Source organism: Protopterus annectens, chromosome 5.part0 (genome assembly GCF_019279795.1).
Source record: "Protopterus annectens isolate FY-2018-M chromosome 5.part0, PAN1.0, whole genome shotgun sequence".
Classification (NCBI taxonomy): domain Eukaryota; kingdom Metazoa; phylum Chordata; order Ceratodontiformes; family Protopteridae; genus Protopterus; species Protopterus annectens.
In genome coordinates this window covers 1,873,498,143-1,873,517,651 of record NC_056735.1, presented here as the reverse complement: position 1 = coordinate 1,873,517,651, position 19,509 = coordinate 1,873,498,143, and the positions used below count along the sequence as shown (strand labels likewise).

The 19,509-nt window shown below is 41.7% G+C and overlaps 1 protein-coding gene across 1 annotated transcript in view; it reads left to right on the top strand.

Annotated features, from left to right (window-relative positions):
• The window catches only part of VWA8 (von Willebrand factor A domain containing 8), a 3,458,065-nt gene that overhangs the window by 1,099,969 nt on the left and 2,338,587 nt on the right, over window positions 1-19,509 (top strand). The window contains exon 15 of the mRNA XM_044071701.1: window positions 11,690-11,858. Coding sequence (XP_043927636.1) covers window positions 11,690-11,858 — 169 coding nt within the window. The remainder of the gene's footprint in view (window positions 1-11,689; window positions 11,859-19,509) is intronic.

Here is a 19,509-nt window from a genome sequence, read left to right as displayed (position 1 = left end):
ACTCCCCCATGAACCAGAGTAGATTAAAGTAAGTATCGGAAATGAATGAATTTATGAATTTCAGCAACAAGGTTTTGATCTACCAACCACTGTCTAATCGCAAAAGAATGCTCCAGGAGAAACTGGAATGAGGTGCCATGAGGGAGGACCAGAACTAGAAAGCTTTATTACCCAACAAAATTGGAGGTGATGTGGTCAACTGTTTTAGTATCTATAGAGCCAAACACACATACAGTTATATATTTTTCCCTTTTCGCTTCTGTGCTTCAGACAGTCAGACTTCTCACTCATGCTGCACTAAAGTCTGTACTGCAGCAGATGGAAACTGTTTTATATTCTTTGCCAATGTTTTCACCATCTTACCTCTCATACTGTTTCACAAAAAGGTTTTCTGCATTTAATTTTCATCCCATTTTTCATTCACACTTTATTTTATTTGTAAGATTTTTTCTTACTGTTTGTATCATTTTTTTGTAGAACTTTATTTGCTGTGTCCCTCTTCACTCTGTCTGTAGGACTGGCACAGTGTTTCCTTTTCTTCACCAAATTGTTTGTCCATTAAGGAAATAGCCATGTGGCCCATTCATTTCCCAGTGGGGGGCAAAGAGTTGGGTGTTAGGGAGCAGGTCAGCATAAATATCCTGTAAATTGTCCTATTTCCACCCTTAAGCCAGCTTGAAACTTTGATAAAGCTGCCTCTGGAAATGCTTGCATGCTTCAAAGCACACACAACCTTCGCACTAAGTGGCATAAGGCTTGCAAATTGGGTGCGCCAAGCTCTTCATGCTGCTGATGACATACCTGCATTCTTGCATTTGTCACCAGTGCAACAAGTCAAGCTGTCTCCACCCCAGGGATGGGCAACCTGGCATAAACTGCTCATTGCCATCCTGCCTTACCTGGTCCCTCCAGAGCCCCTGCCACCAATCAAGCATGGATCATCTGAAGTGCATTCTGGGATTTATGCTTCTGCTCTATGGTGCCAGGTTTACCACTCTTCCATTATCTCTGTATTTCATTTACTACTGTCACTTCCCCTACTTCAATTCACATCACTTTAGAGCTTGTCATTGCTTTTCACATTATTGCCATTCTAGTTTGAAAAAAAGTGCTGAATATAACCTGCACATGTAGGTATCTGTAAAGAAAAGCTGAGAAAATGATATTTTCTACAGTGTGGTATCATTTTATTTTTCTGTAGTATATAAGACATGTCGGATATTATATTCTTGCCTCCTGCTGACTCCATGGCATAGAGGAATGAGACCTGACTATTGTTTAGATAATCCCCGTGTGATTTACAGCCCTGGAACTGGAGGAACCATCTGGGGATGAGCAGGGATGACCAGGTTTTTCCTGCATGCTCTCTCCTGGGAGTAGAGGTGAGTGTGTTTGCCTTAGAGTGCCTATTTTGAGTTCTCTGTGGAGACCAGGGACCATTAGGGATCAGAGCAGTTTGATAATAGGCGAAGGGAAATTAGTGGTGTATTGGTCATATTATCACATAAGCAGAATGTCCTCAATCTGTGCCCATTGCTTATTGCACATCCCATCCCCAGCAATCTTTTTGAGACATACACAAGGGATACTAGAGTACATACTTTAAAAAAAAAAAACTCAATACCTTCCTGGATTATGACTGTGCCTTACCTAGCAAATGGCTGTAAGGTCAGCAAATGTAAGGGGGGTCTCCTCTGTAAAACATCTTCAGTAGCAAAATTCCAAATGTACTAAAGAAAATTTCGAGACCTAGTGGTGTCCTAAATTAGCAGTGTGTTTATTTTTAATAAAAATTTAAAAAAATTCCACATATTCTTTCACCTCATGCAAAGGAAAACTGTTGACTAAATTACCCCATAATTTATAGGAAAATACTAGACAATCAGCCTTCAGGCTGTTATACGCTTAATATCCATAGTGACCAAAGGAGAGAATCAAACTCTGTACCTTGCGGTAAAACAACTTAACCATTATGCCAGTCCCTAAATTTGAACTCCTGTATTCAGTGCAAGGAACTATTCAGAAAAACCTAATTTCATTTTTAGGGTTGTTAAAGCTGTAGCCATGGAGTAATTTAATACGCTTACTGTATTTATTTCTGTGAAATTTTATAGTTTCAGTAGTGATTTCCTTTTTCTTTGACGTCATTTATTGAGATAGTGTGCTGCTGTGTTTTTCTTACCTTTGCCTTAAGCTTGCCACAGACCTACATACTAGGTTCTCCATTGTTTTTTTTTTTTCCTTCTTCATGTGCATATTTTTCTTCAAACATGATCAAGTTTGCTTTAATGGTCTCAAGCATTTACAATTGTTTTTGTTGGTTACCATGTAAATATTGTACATAGCTTTCTATCCCTAGTCTCTGTTAATTGTGTTCCCCTTTTCTTCCTTTCTTTGTGCACCTTTTCAATTTGCTACAGCTCTATATATAATTTTACATTTGTTTTCTAAAACATTTATAATTGTATGTGTAATTGCTTAAATGTAAAACTCTATGCTTGTTTTAGTTGTATGTAATACGGAGCTTTTCTCCTCGGGTCTCCGCTGAAAATGGGCCCTCTGGGCCCAGTGGACCTCCCCTGTTATCAAACTGGAAATAAATAAATACATTTTGATATAGCTTTTATTAACATTTTTATTTAATGTAAACCAAAAAAAATGGGATAAGACTTGTAAAGATTACTAAGTAATAAAAAGTATAATCATGCCTAGCAAATTACAATGAGAAATATGCCAAACAGCAGGACTAAACGCCTCCCAAACACACGTATGCTTGTTCTGGAAGTCAAAGGCAAAAGCAACTAGCTGCTACTAAGCCAACACAGTTCCTAATTTCAAGCAGCAGAACTAAACACCTCCAATAAGCACAATCAGAGAGGTGAAACTCATCAAAGATAAACACAGCCAGATAGCCAAACTCACTGAAGCAGGTCTATTTAAATTCCAAAGGGATAAGCAAACAAGACGCCAATAAACGAACGACTTCAATTTTATTAAGCACCACGATACTGCTTTTCATCAGCGCCCTGCACCAACTTCTTCAGACTTTGAAAAATAACAACTCACACTTAAGTGCTGCTGCATTTAAAGCCATTGCAAGCAAAGTCTATTACAAAACACACCCTTCAGTTACCTTAAAGGAACAGGCACAAGTAGCTTCAATCTAACTAAAATGTTCCTATCCCATAAAAACACAATATAAAAAGTTGTATGTGATATAAAATATACAACTGTAAAACTAATACTGTTCCTTACATAGCACTTAAATAATGCAATCGACAGTTAATAATATTATAAAAGCACACTTTCTTTGAACCAAATACGCATAATAATACTGACACACTAAAATAAATAAAAAAAAATATGCCGTAATATTTCAAATGTTGATAAAAAGACATTCCATCTACCAAACATGGTATAAAATATATATATAAATCAATATCAAGGTCGCTCAGCTGGTCCTATGTCCAAATCACACCCAATGTTATACCCCCCATGCATCATCTTTCCAAACTCCTCGGCTTTAGGACACAGCTGATAGATAACATACTATTCAGACCGGGGTGATGGTAGGCTTCAAGTCTCAACTGCCACATAAGCTCCTTCATTTCTAATTTCAGGGATTCAGTCCCCCCCCAATTCACATAGTTCAACTGGTCAATGATCATAAATGTAAAATCATGGCCAGGGTGATTGTAGACATGACTTGCTAGGGCATTCTCCAGTTTAATCTTCTTCATGGCATATAAATGTTCGTACATGCGTTCATTCAATCTCCTGTCCGTCTTGCCCACATAAAAGGCTGGGCATGACGAACAAGAAGCGAGATGCACCACATGTGTCGCTGCATAATTGTATCTCCCTTTGATAAGGTACTTGGTGTCCCTAATCATGAAATATGTGCCCAACCTCACATATCTACAATGTTTGCACATATTGCACTTATACATGCCAGCTCTTGGAATCATGTTGTCACCTTTCCTTTCTAACATGTTCTTGATATTCAGACCCCTCCTGAATGTAATCTTCGGGGGGCCGGCCCTAAATTATTGGGTTCTGTGAGTTCAGTTGGCAACAAACCCCAATTTTTCTGGATGATGGAAAATTGGAGGGTGTGTTTTGTAATAGACTTTGCTTGCAATGGCTTTAAATGCAGAAGCACGTAAGTGTGAGTTGTTATTTTTCAAAGTCTGAAGAAGTTGGTGCAGGGCGCCGACGAAAAGCAGTATCGTGGTGCTTAATAAAATTGAAGTCGTTCGTTTATTGGCGTCTTGTTTGCATATCCCTTTGGAATTTAAATAGACCTGCTTCAGTGAGTTTGGCTATCTGGCTGTGTTTATCTTTGATGAGTTCCACCGCTCTGACTGTGCTTATTGGAGGTGTTTAGTTCTGCTGCTTGGAATTAGGAACTGTGTTGGCTTAGTAGCAGCTAGTTGCTTTTGCCATTGACTTCCAGAACAAGCATACGTGCATTTGGGAGGCGTTTAGTCCTGCTGTTTGGCATCAGGAGCTGTGCTGGTTTAGTAGCAGTTTATTTTTTCTTACCTTTGATCTACAATGAGAAATATGTTAAAGGAGACTGTTATAGATAGCATAGCATAACTGACATAAGTAAAGACAAAAAACTGGGTATAAACAAGCAACCTTTTTCTAAATAACTCTTCTTATTTTTTCTGACAGTTTTTAAACATTTATTGGCATTCCTAAAATGTTCAACATCCCTATCATTAACATTAAAATGGGGTATAAAATGTATTATTTAATAAATAACAAGGAAAGCCGTCTCTCTGCATCAGTTCTGCAGTTACTGCTGATAATTCTTGACCAGTCGGTTTTCATGCTCAGTAGAACTGTTATCAGTTAACATTACCATAGCTTAAGAAGTGGTAGGAAATGTCAACCTCATACTGAAGACATGAAGAACGGAATCTATTTAAGAAGGGAAAAAAATACACCAACCTTTGCAGGGGTGCTGTATGTGTTACTAGGTGTTTATCACCTTTGGAAAGGGAATGAGTGAGGAAGCTTTAGTCCTGATCTTGTTTCAGTGCATCAGGTTATTGTTAGCAGTAGCTTAGAAAACGATAATTTCTGTTTCTTCAGAACTGGTTTGTTTTCTCTGACCACAGTTTAGTGTTTGTGTACTACACAGCATCTGTGAACAATATTTGTAGAATCTATGATTATAGGTTCATAGGTTCATATGTTCATACTAGGCTATCTGCCCTAAGGCATTTATAAGCCTAGCCAGAGTGTATGTGGCTTACACCACCCCTTAGGATGAGAATACTACACCCTTTTAGGGTTTAGTTTACTCTGCCTCTGTCTAGTAGTGACACAGAGATGACCCCCGGGGTAAACCTACGATCTCCCATCCATTCGTCGCGATTTCTCTTGAATAGAGTCAGTGAGGGGCTCTGCCTAACATGGACTGGGATTCTGTTCCAGAGTGTAGGGAGCCTCTGGGTTATGAATCTGTCCCTCCAGCACGTCCTATTTATTTCTGTGTTGAGGTTTAAGTCACTTGTTCTCGTGGCTCTGATGGATTTGGATTTTCTGAGGTGGAGCATGTCCATTAATTCAGGATTGTACATGGCCTTGTACGTCAGGCACAGATCACCTCTGAGTAGGCGGTATGCGACTGAATAGAGCTGGAGTTTTTTCAGTCGGGCATATGACATATGTTTAAGACCCTTTATCCGCTTGGTGAGGAACTTTTGGGGTCTTTCCAACTGCTGCAGGTGTCGGGTGAGATACATCCCAAATGGGGCATTGTACTCAATCATTGGCCTGATAAGAGAAGAGTACAGGGGCACAATGACCTCTCTTGATCTAGATGTGAAACCCTTCATGATAAGGTGGGCAATATAGAAGGTCTTCCTAACCACTTTGGCAATGTGAGTGTCAAATGAGAGGTTACTGTCAAACCTGGGTCCCTAGGTCCCTGATTACCTCTTCCGTACTTAATGGATTACCGCCTATGTGGTAATTTGTCGGTACCTTGTTTTTCCCAAAGAGTATGACTATACATTTTTTGGTGTTCAGCTTAAGGCCATGGCTCTGGCACCAATTATCCGTTTCTATGAGGCCTCTCTGAAGGATGTTTGTGTCTGCTGGAGTATCAATTATGGCACCCAATTTGCAGTCATCTGCGAACTTTGTCAGCCACAATCCTCCTATGTTTGCCTGTACCTCGGAAAAATAAATGCAGAACAAGAGGGGTCCCAGGACTGAGCCCTGTGGGACACCGCTTGTGACTGGCTTAGAGTCTGACATAGCTCCAGCAACTCTGAACCTGTGGGTTCTGTCCTTGAGCCAGTTTGCAACCCATCTTGTGACATATGGGTTTACATTTAAGCTGGTGAGTTTGTCTATGATGCCCGAGTGGGGTATTGTGTCAAAGGCTTTTGCAAGGTCAAGGTAGGCTGTGTGAACTGCCTTACCCTCATCAATGGCCTTAGTGACTGTTTCAAAAAAGTCGACCAAGTTCAAAAAGCAGGATCTGCCCTTGACAAAGCCAAATTGGGTAGGATCCAATGTCTGTAGGTCCCCAATGTCTTTGTTTATGAGTTCCAAAATGATCCTCTCCATAGCTTTGCAGACCAGGCTTGTCAAGCTTATGGGGCGGTAATTTCCAGGGTCCGTAGAAGCACCGCCTTTGTGAAGTGGGACCACTGTTGCCGTACGCCACTCTTTGGGTATGTATCCTGTAGTAAGGCTAAGATTAAACAGCAGCCTTATGTGTGGGTTTAGTTCCTCTTGCAGTTCATGTAGCACACAGCCCGGGACACCATCCGGTCCCATTGATGCTGTGTTTTTAGCTTTAGAGAGGGCGGCTCTCACCTGGGCATCTGAGATGTTAGGGAGGCTACACTCTGCTGGGATAGTTATTTCTCCTTTTGGGGGGGAGAAATTTGCACTGAACCTGTCTGCCAGAATGTTGGCAATGTCAGTGGGTTCAGTGTATTTTGTGTCATTTTGGACTAACTCTGAGCATATCTGGGAGTTTCCACCCAGGTTTCTAACATAGCTAAAGAAGGCCTTGTGATTGTCTTTTGTGATTTTTCTCTCAAAGTTGGCCTTGGATGATTTTATGAGTGATCGTAGTTTTTTGCTAGTACTGATCAGAGACGCCTTCCCTTTTAGGGATTTTGCTCTGTCATGTAGTAGCTTCCTCCTCCTGTTGTAAAGTTTGTTTATGGCTGGGGTCCACCAGACCGGGCACCTGCCTTTGGGGGAATGGGTCTTGGTTTTATTTGGGATTGCATGATCCATGCATTCTTGAAGGTGCCCATAGAAGGCATTTGCAAAGGATTCAGCAGTGTGGGTTGTGGTTTCCACTGGCCCAGGGGCCTTGAAGGATACCACTTCAGTCTTAAGAAGTGTGAAGTTTGCTTTTGAGAAGTTCTTCACTGTGGTCTTTTGTGCAGGGGTGGGGCGGGATGTGGATTTCCAGTGAGATTAATTTATGGTCTGATCTTACCAAAGAGGGATATACTTCGGTGTGGAGCATTTTGTCCCCATGTTTGTGATGATCAGGTCTAGTATATTGTCTCCTCTTGTGGGAATGGTGACTAGTTGTTCCATTGCATTTGAGTTTATGAATTCTAGGAACCTTTGGGCTAGGGTGTTGGGGCTTGAGTAATGTTCCCAGTCTATGTTTGGGTAGTTGAAGTCTCCCAAAATGATGGTATTTGGAGAGACATTCATACTCTCCAGTGTCTTCAGGAAGGCTGTGTGGGGTTCCTGAGTTTGAGAGGGTGTTCTGTAGCATGCTACAAACTGTAAGGCAGTTTTGCCTATGGTTAGTTGCACCTGGATAGTCTCTGATGCTTCGTGCGTTGCCACTAACCTGGAGGTGTGGGTATCTTTGATGAAAATGGATACTCCCCCTCCTTTTGTGGTTCGGTCCAAGTTTTGGGGCCAGAAAGCATGATATGAGGTAAAACCTGATAGTGCTGGGGTGCTCTCAGGAGCCTTGAACCAGGTTTCAGTCACCGCACAGACATTGATGTTCTCCATACTGAGGAGGGCTTCGAGGGCGTGCATCTTGAGGTTTAGACTTCTGGCATTGAGCAGCATTACCCTTAGTTTTTTTCCACTTGTGTTTTCTAGGGAGGTAGGTTTGTCATTTGAGCCTTGCCTAAAAAAGGCACTATGGGGTTGGCAAGAGCCTTGGCCAATATCCGGAAGCCCAGGGGTGACAGGTGCAAGCCATCCCTTGGCAGCGTGGCTTGTCAAGCATGTCATCCCAAGCAGACAGACATTGGATCCCCTTAGAATGACACCAGTAATTAAGACAATTGTTAAAACTGATCATTTTGTCTTTGTACTGTGGCATCACTCTTGGTGAGGGTAAGATGCTGCTCAGGGTCAGGGTCATACCGGCCTGGGCTACATAATCAGAGAGCTCCTCTATGTCTCTTTTCATGTAGTCCAGGGAGGTACGTCTCAGGTCGTTCACACCAGCATGTACAATGACTGAGTCATATTTGTACTTGCTGTGGAGTGACCTGAGTGCTTGTGTTATGTGGCGGATTCTAGCTCCCGACAGGCAGCTTACTGTGACCTTTTCCTTGTTCAGTCTGGTGAGCGGGACGTCAGTGTGTCTGACTATGGAGTCACCTATTACAAGTGTGTCTGGCATGTTGTTTGGCCTTAAGGGCTGTGACTGTTTAGCACACTGACTTTGTGAACTATGTGTTGTATGTGCTATGTCTTGAGGTGGTGGTTGCTTGGGTGTCTGCTTTGGAGGCCTCTGTTGTTTTGGTAGATTTTTAATCAGCGCCTCCGAGTATGTTTTTGTGTGTTTATGTGTTTGGTTTGCTGTTGTGATAGTTCTATGTGAGACTGGGTTTGTGGTGTGCGTGGTTACCTTCTCCTCCTGGCTGGTCTTGCCAGTACTGAATTGAGAGAGCTCAGCCTCCAGTTTGGCTATATAGTTGCATCTCTCGCATATATTTGTATTTGTTGGGAGGAGGAGAGGGTTGTCTGTGTACATGAGGCAATTGTAACATTGCCTCAAGATTCCCAGATTCACCAGCTGAACAGGAGAGGACGCCAGCAACTGACCCTTCGACATGCTAGAAATAGTGAAAAAGATTGTGTGTAACTGAGTCAGAAAGGACCTATAGGGAGATGTGTACTCAACAGAATTTAGGTGAATGAAGTACTTTCTTTTGTTTAAGAGTGTTTTACCTGTATAAAAATGCTTTAGGAGTAAGTGCTGAGCTTTTCAGATAGAGTATAGGCTGTTTAGATTGCAAGTAGAACAGTTCTAAGGGAAAAATTGAAGAGCAGACTTGGCGGAGCCAGAAAAAGTTTAACCTTGTTTAACCGGCGCTGTTGCGCACGACCGCGCAAAGCCGGATTTTAAGCAGTGAACTACAAAAGAGCTAGGAATGGTCCCAAACAACCAATTACTACAGCTTCTTGTGCTGAGGTCACTTCCCCCAAGGACAGGTAGGCTGCTCAAGGCTCTCCACTCCCACTGGTGAGCAAAGAAACTTCCTTCTATCCAAGTAAGGTAATGGACAACACAGGAACTACACCACAGCCCAGAATACAGCAATGCCTGTATACTGGTCTAAACTAGTTGAGAAAGGCGGGAAAACAAGGATTATTTTTTGTTTTTTTTTTGTAGAAATACACAGACAATGCAGAGACAGTGATAAATTAGTTACACAGGCTAGCACACTTTAGTGGGCAGCCTCCACAGTTAAATTAAACAAACAAACAAGCAAACTTTCGATTAAATTCGACTAAATGTAACTTTAAGTGCAGATTTAAAAATAAATGCAGTAATCAGAAAAAAAACAGTTCAGGCTAGTTTAAAGTAAGCAACAGAAGCTATTTCCAGTGAAAAAAAAGCAAATATACTTAAATCCAGAAGGTAGTCACTTTTTCGAGTTCCTTGCTGCTAGGACCACTCTGTAAACCCACGTGGAGCTTGTCTGAGCAGTATAGCCAGAAAAAAATGAGCAGAGGCGGATTATAAGCAGTGAACTACAAAAGAGCTAGGAATGGTCCCAAACAACCAATTACTACAGCTTCTTGTGCTGAGGTCACTTCCCCCAAGGACAGGTAGGCTGCTCAAGGCTCCCCACTCCCACTGGTGAGCAAAGAAACTTCCTTCTATCCAAGTAAGGTAATGGACAACACAGGAACTACACCACAGCCCAGAATACAGCAATGCCTGTATACTGGTCTAAACTAGTTGAGAAAGGCGGAAAAACAAGGATTATTTTTTTGTTTTTCTTGTAGAAATACACAGAAAATGCAGAGACAGTGATAAGTTAGTTACACAGGCTAGCACACTTTAGTGGGCAGCCTCCACAGTTAAATTAAACAAACAAGCAAACTTTCGATTAAATTTGACTAAATGTAACTTTAAGTGCAGATTTAAAAATAAATGCAGTAATCAGAAAAAAAACAGTTCAGGCTAGTTTAAAGTAAGCAACAGAAGCTATTTCCAGTGAAAAAAAGCTAATATACTTAAATCCAGAAGGTTGTCGCATTTTCGAGTTCCTTGCTGCTAGGACCACTCTGTAAACCCACGTGGAGCTTGTCTGAGCAGTATAGCTAATTATGGTTGTAAAACATACTATTGACCCTGTTGCTGTTAAAATATTATAAGCAATAATAGAAGAATTATGTCAGTGAATTAAAATGTTGAACATGTAGTAAGTCGGTACCTTTCTTTTGCAACAGAAATAATGTCCTTAATAAAAATATTTTAGAAGAAAAAAGACAACATTGAGGACAATAAAACATTCTTTGGGGCAGGTTAGCTTATTATTTTTGCACGTTTTGCAGATGCATTAGTAGCCGTTATTATAATGCATCTCATAACAATGTTTTTCATTTCAGTATACATTTAACTGTAACTCAAGACATGTAGTTTATTTTGTGGAGTGCCTGAGTTGCTGTGCCTTCTGTGTGGGGAATACAGTAGAAAACTAAATAGTTGAATTTATAAACATCAGTACAACAATAACTTTGTTTATTAACCAAGTAAGATTGTGTGTTTTTTATTATAGAATATGTGGTCATGTACTAGAGGTGATGTGGAACCCCTGCTTAGTGAAAAGCATATTACTTGAATGTGAAGCTAAAGGTCTGTAAATTTCCAGGTTAGAATGAAACACTACATATTAAGAAGGTGTTGAAAAGACCAGTCAAACAATAGGTGCCCCTTTTTTTGTCTGGCATTGACATAACATTTATATAGATCTTCTGTCTATTTGTCTATTTTCATATTTCAATTTAAAAGGTTGTAATATTTTTTAAATTATTTGTGAAACAAATTTCAACCCTTCATCTGGCTTGTAAGTATGCCCAGTATGAATGAATGACATCCAGTCTGATTGTCCTTGATTGGTGGTTTTAGATGTATGTTTCTTGGAGAAATATGTGGAATGAGATTTTATATGTAAGAAGTTCTTTTAGATTTTGGATTAAAAACATTCAGTCTTTTACCTTAGTAAAATAATTTCAGTTTATAGTAATGAGTAAGCTACTGCATATTTTTGTTAAATGTTAGTTGATTGCATAAAATTGTTTATATTTCTACATTTGGAGCTTTATCCCTTGGGACTTAATATTTTGTAAATAAATACATTAATTCTTTAAAAATAAGACCCCGAATGATGCACGTCTTAAACTGCATATGTTCTGTTCTCTTTTACAGGTCCATTCTCCCTATCCATCCTTCCTTCAGAATCATAGCCTTGGCTGAACCTCCAGTTGTGGGAAGCAGTACCCAACAATGGCTGAGTCCAGAACTGTTGACTATGTTCCTTTTCCACATCCTTAAGCCTTTTTCCATAAGAGAAGAAGTCCAGGTTGTAAAAGGATTGGTAAGGAATTACTTTGTAACTGTGATAAGTACAGTATAATGTTTATGGTGTGGGTGTTTCACTTGAATACCTGAAGAAGTAGTTAGTTAAGACCGAAGATTACATGAGTAGCCTCCAGTAGAGCACTGCAACAATGAATGGCATTACTGGCATATTTAACATAATATTGTTCTGTAGTGCTCATGTATTCTGCTGCACAGTAATGCCTGTCCATGTATTCTGCTGCACAGTAATGCCGCATTTGATATACCCTGCAGTTCAGTGCACCATCTTTAGTGTTACCTTTCTCTTCTTTTGCCAGTGTTTTAAAACTAAGATGTACAGCTATTATCTCGTAATTAATGGTCTGTTTATTTATATCTGTAATGACTGATGTTCATCATATTGATCGCTGTTGCAGTATCCTTAGCTGCATGGGTTATATCCTGTCAAGTATATAACAGACGTCATTCTTCCGAAGCTTCAGGTCACTTTCTACATTCCCAAACTATCAGTCATCTTGAGCTGACCTGAGTAAAAAAGACAGGTTTAGACACAAAGACCTTCAGTGATTTCCTGCCACTGAAGTATATACTCCTTTGCAGATTATTGAGGAGGGATGGTCTGCTTATACTGTTCCTTTGTTGGGCAGATAAGTTACATTTGGGAAAAAACCTTCCACTTTATTGAAATTGTTATTTTATTGTATTTTCCTGTTTAGGAAAGACATTTTTAAGGCAGTAATTATTTTAATGGACTGATGTGAGACTTAAATGTACAGTAGAGAGTCGATTATCTGAAATGTCAATTATCTGAATGCAGCCTTCCAAGGTTTTCTGATGGGAAAAATCATAAAGTCTGAATATGTAAATATACGCATTCACTTGTGTATGTTTTTTTGAGCTTGTAGCCAGCTCGTGTGTGAAAAATATTCTTTATTGCCCACTGTAATGGCTGAATGGTTGAAAAGTGTATTCCCTGCATGCAGAAAAACAAGATTTTTAGAACTTTTTTTATCCTGTTCAATATATGTTTGATTATTCAATCTACCCTAGGTCCCAATTTGTTCAGATAATCAACTCTCTACTGTAGTTTTAAACAGGAACACACTTTTTTCCTGTCAGTTTAAAAGTTGATTAAAGTAATTGAAAACCACTGTGTTTATTTTACTTTTTAGGGCTAAGTGTTTTAAAGTGCTTTTTACTGTGTTTTTTGTGAAAAAAAGTGACTTTAAAAAACTTTAATGCTTGTTTCCCCTGGGAAAGAGGCACCATTTTTGGCTTGACCATGGAACAATCTACTGGATCCACAGTTAGTCCTTCTTCCACCTACAGAAAGAAAGTTTAAGCAAACAGGCTTTGCCATCACAGCAAGCTAGCAATTTACCTTAGCTGGGTGACTTTGCTGTGGCCATTTGTTATGCCTCAGACCAGTTATTTTTACCATGGATCCCTGTGGCTTAGCACCAACAGCCACTATGGACTGGAAGTTGGCCACATCCTCTGCAGCTGTTGGGGTCCCCTCAGTGGGCATGGGAGAGCCACTCTTGTTGGTCCTGGGAGAGAACAGAGATAACTTCCTTATTTAGTCAGAATGTTGTGCCCATCCTTGTGGAAGCTTCTGCTGCCATTAATAACACTGCTAGCCCCATTTTTTTAGTCAAAAAGAAACAGAAAACTAAACTTATATCTGCTTCTCAAATTTCTTTAGACAGGACTAGCTTACTGGATTTGGCTAACACTTAAATTTAGGATAGTGATCCTTCGTATAAGATGGTTACTTTTAAAAGAAAGGGGGATACTTCTTTTCCTGAAAAGATTCAAGCCTTTGAATCTGGACAGGTGGATGAAGGGACAGATACAGTGATTTCTCCTCGGTTTTATGATTCAGACTCAGAGGAGAGCTTGGTTTCTGATTCTCCCTGTAGGGGGGTCTTTTTCTCTGAGATTATTTCTAGAATGTGCTGATGTTTTCATTGGGAAAGCACTGAGGTTTCTCAGTCTCTTGGAAAACACTATGAGCTGTTACAGAAGGAATTTCCAGAACCTTCACTCCTTTCCCCCAGTTTGCCAGGTCTGGAGGATGCATGTATCACTGCCTGCAATTATCCTGATAGTCATCCTCCTTCCCATAAAAAAGGCATCCTACGTTCTGTCAGAGCAAAACTGTGTGGCAGACAAGCTGAGCAGGATAAGTGCAGACCTTCACGAATGGAAACTAGGTGGGGGGGTCTTCAAAACCTGAACCTCCAGCTGTAGCTTTAGTTAATCCTACTGCTGCTAAACATGTGGTTAATTCCAATCCTACTTTTTCTGACAAGGATGTGAAGATTATTGATCAGTATGGGAAAAGGCATATGCTTCTACAACTTTGATTTTCAGAAGTTTGAATTGTCAGGCTCATATATTAAAGTTTATTCTAACTAATTATGAAAGTATGAGAAGTATTTTGTTTGCAGTTTCTTCTTGTGAGGAAAAAATCTGCTTTAAATAATTTTAGTTTTTTTCCATTATACAAGTTATTATTCATTGTTTACGGTATATGTATGACTCAGTTGAATTATTGCCTGTGACATAGGCAAATTTACATTTATATAAAATTAAGCAGTTAATACTTCTTCCGGGGCTATGGCCACTGGCAGTGTTTTGAGGAGGTTTGCCTGACTGTATTCTCAAAACCTCCCAGATGATATGAGAAATGAGATTTTAAATTCTTCTTCGGATAAAGATTTTGTTTTTGGTTCCTGTACTGCAAAGGTTATCAGAAGTGTAGTGAAAGAGTTAAGTTGATACAAGGACTTTCTAAGATTTTTCAGCCATCCTTTTCCAAATTTTGTAATGGATTCTCTAACCTCTCATCCAATTTTGGCAAAAAATAAAATAAATAGTCTCAATAAAATGCTGGTAAACTGATGTTTAAGAAAAAAAGGTGAGGTGGGATACAAAAAGAATTCAGAACCCCCCCCCCCCCAAAACCAAGGACAGTCCAACAAGTCAGATTGACTATTTAAAGGGCTCCCTCCAATCCCCAATAGTCCCTTTTCCCTTCCAGAAAGTCTAAATTTTTCCCTTTGACAACAGATAGTTTCAGACAAATGGGTTCTGAAGATCATTCATCAAGTTTATAGATGGTAGTGGGAGGAAATCCTTCCTTGTCAGGGGTCATTCCTCATCCAGTGGAGCAGACTTTTTTATTTCCTCCAGTAATTCAACGCATGCTGTTCCAGAGAGTTATAGAAACCAGTTCCTTGTTCCCAGGTTCAGAAAGGTTTTTATTCAAGGTTGTTTTTAGTACGAAAGAAAGAACATGCTTGTAGACCAGTTGTAGATCTTTCTTTCCTAAATCTGTTTATGATTGTTTATAGTTTGTTAATTCAAAATGATATTATTTCACAGTTGTTACCTCTTATTCTTCATTCAACTGTTAACGCTAAATTTAAAAGATGGTTATCATCTCATCCTTATTCATCCAAACCTCTGGGTTTCTTAAGATTTTGTGTGTCAGAATCACATTATCAGTTATCTGCCTTCTAAGACCAGTTAGAATCCGAAGTCTGCTTGAGGTTCATGTTAGTACCCAAGAAAACAAGGACCTCAGACCCATTCTAGATCGGAACTATTTCAATCAGTATGTCAAACAGACAAAATTTTGGATGGTCACATTTAAGTCTATGTTATCTCTGTAGAGGAAGGATGGTTGGATGTGCTCCATAGATCTCAAGGATGCTTTCTGCCATGTGAAGATAGAGAAGTGTTTGAGGAGATTTCTCCATTTCCGGCTGTCATTATCAATTCAGAGCCCTGCTATTCGGTTTCACCACATCCCCCAGGGTGTTCACCAAGATGACAGCAGTGATGGCAGCACATCTTTACCTGCTAGGGATCCACAGTGATTGACTTCTGACAGCTGCATCCAGCAACCTGTTATTGCACCATTGGGACCTTCTGCTCTAGATGATGCAAGACCTGGGGATCGCAGTCAGTCTAACCAAAAGTCATCTTACACCTCAACAGACAGAATTTTTCCAGTGCCACCTGCACACAAGCTTACAGATCGCCTGACGTCCCAACTCCAAGGTGCTTTCCCTGTGCCTCACTGCAACTCAGGATGTTAAGTTGTCTATCTCGCCTTCGTTCTTGCTGGTTGGGATCAGAGCTGATCCTCGGCTCTGACTCTGTCATCTTCTATAGCTCAAGAGCTGTTTACTGGCTCGAGGCTACCCCTTATCCCATGATGCTTAGCGCTAGCTACCCAGATCTCGTTTGTCGCTTCAGCTGCGAGGTGTCATTTTTCTGGCTCAGGCTCGTATAAAGTTTCTTTATTAGAACACTTTTACTAGAAATAGTCTTTTTCCTAGGGGTTTTTGTTAGTTTTTAGTCTTATATTTGTTTTGTTAGCTAAGTGTATATTTGTAGCTTCCTTCCCGTCCCTTTAGAACTCGTTTAATTTAGAGAGTTCTCCCCCCCCCCCCTCCTTATTCCTGGCAGGTTAGCCGTTTAAGTTAGAGACTTTCCTTCTATCTTCCTTATAGGTTAGCCGTTTGAGTTAGAGGTTTTCCTATTTAAAAAAAAAGCTATTGTTGTATTTTTTGTTACAGGATGTCCAAAGAATCCAAGGTGTCTGGGTTCAAGAAGTGTGACTCAGGCTATCAGAAGATGTCACTGACAGATGGGCACACTTCTTGCGTCTATTGTTTAGGCGCTGTGCACCTGCAGGACTCTTGGTCTGTCTGCCATGCATTTAGTCCAAGAGTTCTGCAGGAGTGTAAGAGTAAGCTTATTCTTAGGGGCCTTTTAAAGCCCCAGGATTCACCGGCCAAGACTCAGCCTGTGAAATCCCCTAAATCCACCAGATCATCGGCTCCAAGTTCGGAACCGTCTTTGGTTCAGTCTCTACCTGCTACTTTGGTTCTGGCTGGAACCAATAAGACTATCTCCCCGTCGGCTCCATCAGAAACTTCACAGCCTTCGCGGAGCCACAAGAGGCTAAAGTCCCCTCCTCTGGAATTGATACATTCGGCTCCTCGGTCTCCCCTGCTGCAAAGTGAGCGCAGTCACAGATCTTCTCACTCCTCTCAATCCTCTAGGTTCTCGGATCACGACGTGGAGAGAGTGGGTCAGTAGGTTGCTAAAGTCGCAGGCACTTGCCAAGATGTTGTCCAGCCCTCCTCAACAGGTGTCGGCTCCATCCACTTCTATTGATGTTCCTCCTCTGACTCCATTGAGCTTGGAGCCGGAGTTTGTTGAGGTTCGAGTAGTGGAACAGTCGGCTCCAATAACTTTATCTCCTTCAGTTCCTTCGTCGGCTCCGATTCTCTTGATGGTGCCGTCCGTCGAGGGATCTGGCGCCGGGGCTACCTCGTCTGTTCCGAGGGGGCTAGTGGCATCGGACCCTTGTCCGACCCCGTTCTCCCTCTCGGAGCTTCGGCACAGGTGAGCTTAGCTCCTACATCGGCCTCGGAGCCATCTCCCTCGGTGTGGAGAAGGATTCCAATTTCCTCTGAACCGGATCTTTCTCTGCATCGTGGCAGGGACGCCTTTGATGTCATGAGGAGTTTGCTGGCCACTGAGTCAGCTCCACTATCGGCCCCACCAGCTCCATCCCCTGTAGTGCCTTTGCCAACCTCTGCTCCTCCTCCAGACCCCAAGCGTGGGGAACTGGCACTCCAGGGCACCCCATTGGGTGTTTCCTCTTCTTCCGACGCCTTCCCTGAGCATTCAGAGGAGCCCCCTCATAAGAAGATTTGCAAGAGGAAGCAAATTGACTCTCCTGAGTCTGTCACTTCGGATGCAGACTTAGATGATTCGGAAGGGTCCCCGAGATCCCCCTCTGAAGAGGTTTCCTTTTCGGACATCCTCAAAATACTTAATCAGAGGGGGAACTGGAATCCCCTAGCCCCTACCGAGGATGAGTCTGTATTACTGGATGCGTTCGGTTCCCGACCTGGGTTCCATGGCAGCGGCAATTCTTCTAATCCCACTGGCCCGCTTTCACATGAGGATCCTTCAGTGGCTTCTGTTCACACAGTGGTCTTTCCAACAGCTGCTCATGTCTCACATGATCATGATTACAGAAGCATGCAAAAGGCACCTTTCCTGGTGGATGGTCTCCCCACTAGTGACTCAGGGAAGACCCTTCATTCAGCCCCCTCCGTTTGCCACGGTGACCACGGACGCCTCCCTGATTGGGGGGGGGGGGCATTATCAGTGCAGGACAGTCCAAGGCACTTGGCAGCCTCACGAGTACCACCTGCATATAAACGTCCTAGAAATGAGAGCCGTGCTCCTAGCGTTGCAAGCTCTTCAAGACTCTCTCCCTTCTGGGACATTGCAATTCAAATGGACAACATGTCAGTGGTCTGGTACATCAACAAGCAGGGCGGAACCAAGTCCTACCCCCTATGTCGAGAAGCACTCAGACTCTGGCAGTGGGTGATTTCTTCCCAACGATTTCTGATTGCGATGCACATCCCTGGGAGGTCCAACTTCATAGCGGACAGGCTCAGCAGAGCTATTCTCATGCCACACGAGTGGTCTCTGAATCAGGTAGTTGCGGATCTGATCTTCCGCAAATGGGGACAGCCTTGCTGCCATCTTTTTGCCACCCCCTTCAACAGCAAATGCAGCAACTACTTCTCCCTTCTTCTGCTTCCAGGTCACACACCTAGAGAAGCTCTAGCCCAAGATTGGCCTCAGGGACTTCTTTATACCTTCCATTTGTTTCCCCTGATACCGAAACTCATATAGAAAGCAATATCTTTGGGTTGCAAAATGATCCTCATTGCTCCGTACTGGCCTTGACAGATATGGTTTCCGTTCCTGCACCATTACCTTCTGGATCAGCCCTGGACTCTGGATCCGATTCTAGACCTACTGATTCATCAATCAGGCAGGCTACATCAATCCCTCCAAACACTCCAGCTCACAGCTTGGTTGCTCCACTTCCAACCTTAGCCAGGCTTCCCAGCATTTCCCCGGCTGTGCGTGAGATTATTGTCTCCTCTCACAAGTCCACAACTAGAAAGACTTATGCTAGCAAATGGAAACGTTTTTCTTGTTGGGCAGAAGCTAGGAACGTAGATCCTTTTTCAGCCCCTGTCCACGAAATTTTGGAGTTCCTAGCACAACTTTTTCATTCTGGGTCCGCTTCTGCTACAATCAGGGTTCAGTTGGTGGCCATTTCTAACTTTCATGTTGGGTTGTCTAATTCAAACATTATGTCTCATAAGCACTGTAAAGCCTTTTTAAGAGGGACTACTCTCCTTAGATCGCCAGTGAGAGATCCCCCTCCTCCTTGGGACCTTAATTTGGTACTAACCTCCTTAATTATGCCCCCCTTTGAACCTGCAGCATCCTGCTCCATTAAGTTTCTATCTTGGAAAACACTTTTTCTGGTAGCTATTACTTCAGCCAGATGCGTCTCTGAACTTCAGGCACTATGTGTTCGTCCTCCATACTTGGTTTTTCATAAGGACAGGGTTGCTCTGAGGACTAATCCCTCATTCCTTCTGAAAGTCTGCTCAGATAACAATTTAAACCAATCTATAGACCTTCCTGTGTTTTTCCCTAACCACACCAACAAGGCAGAATACAAATTACACCAATTGGACATTCATAGACAATTGCGTTTTTACTTGCATAGGACTAAGAATATAAGAAGTCGGACCTACTAT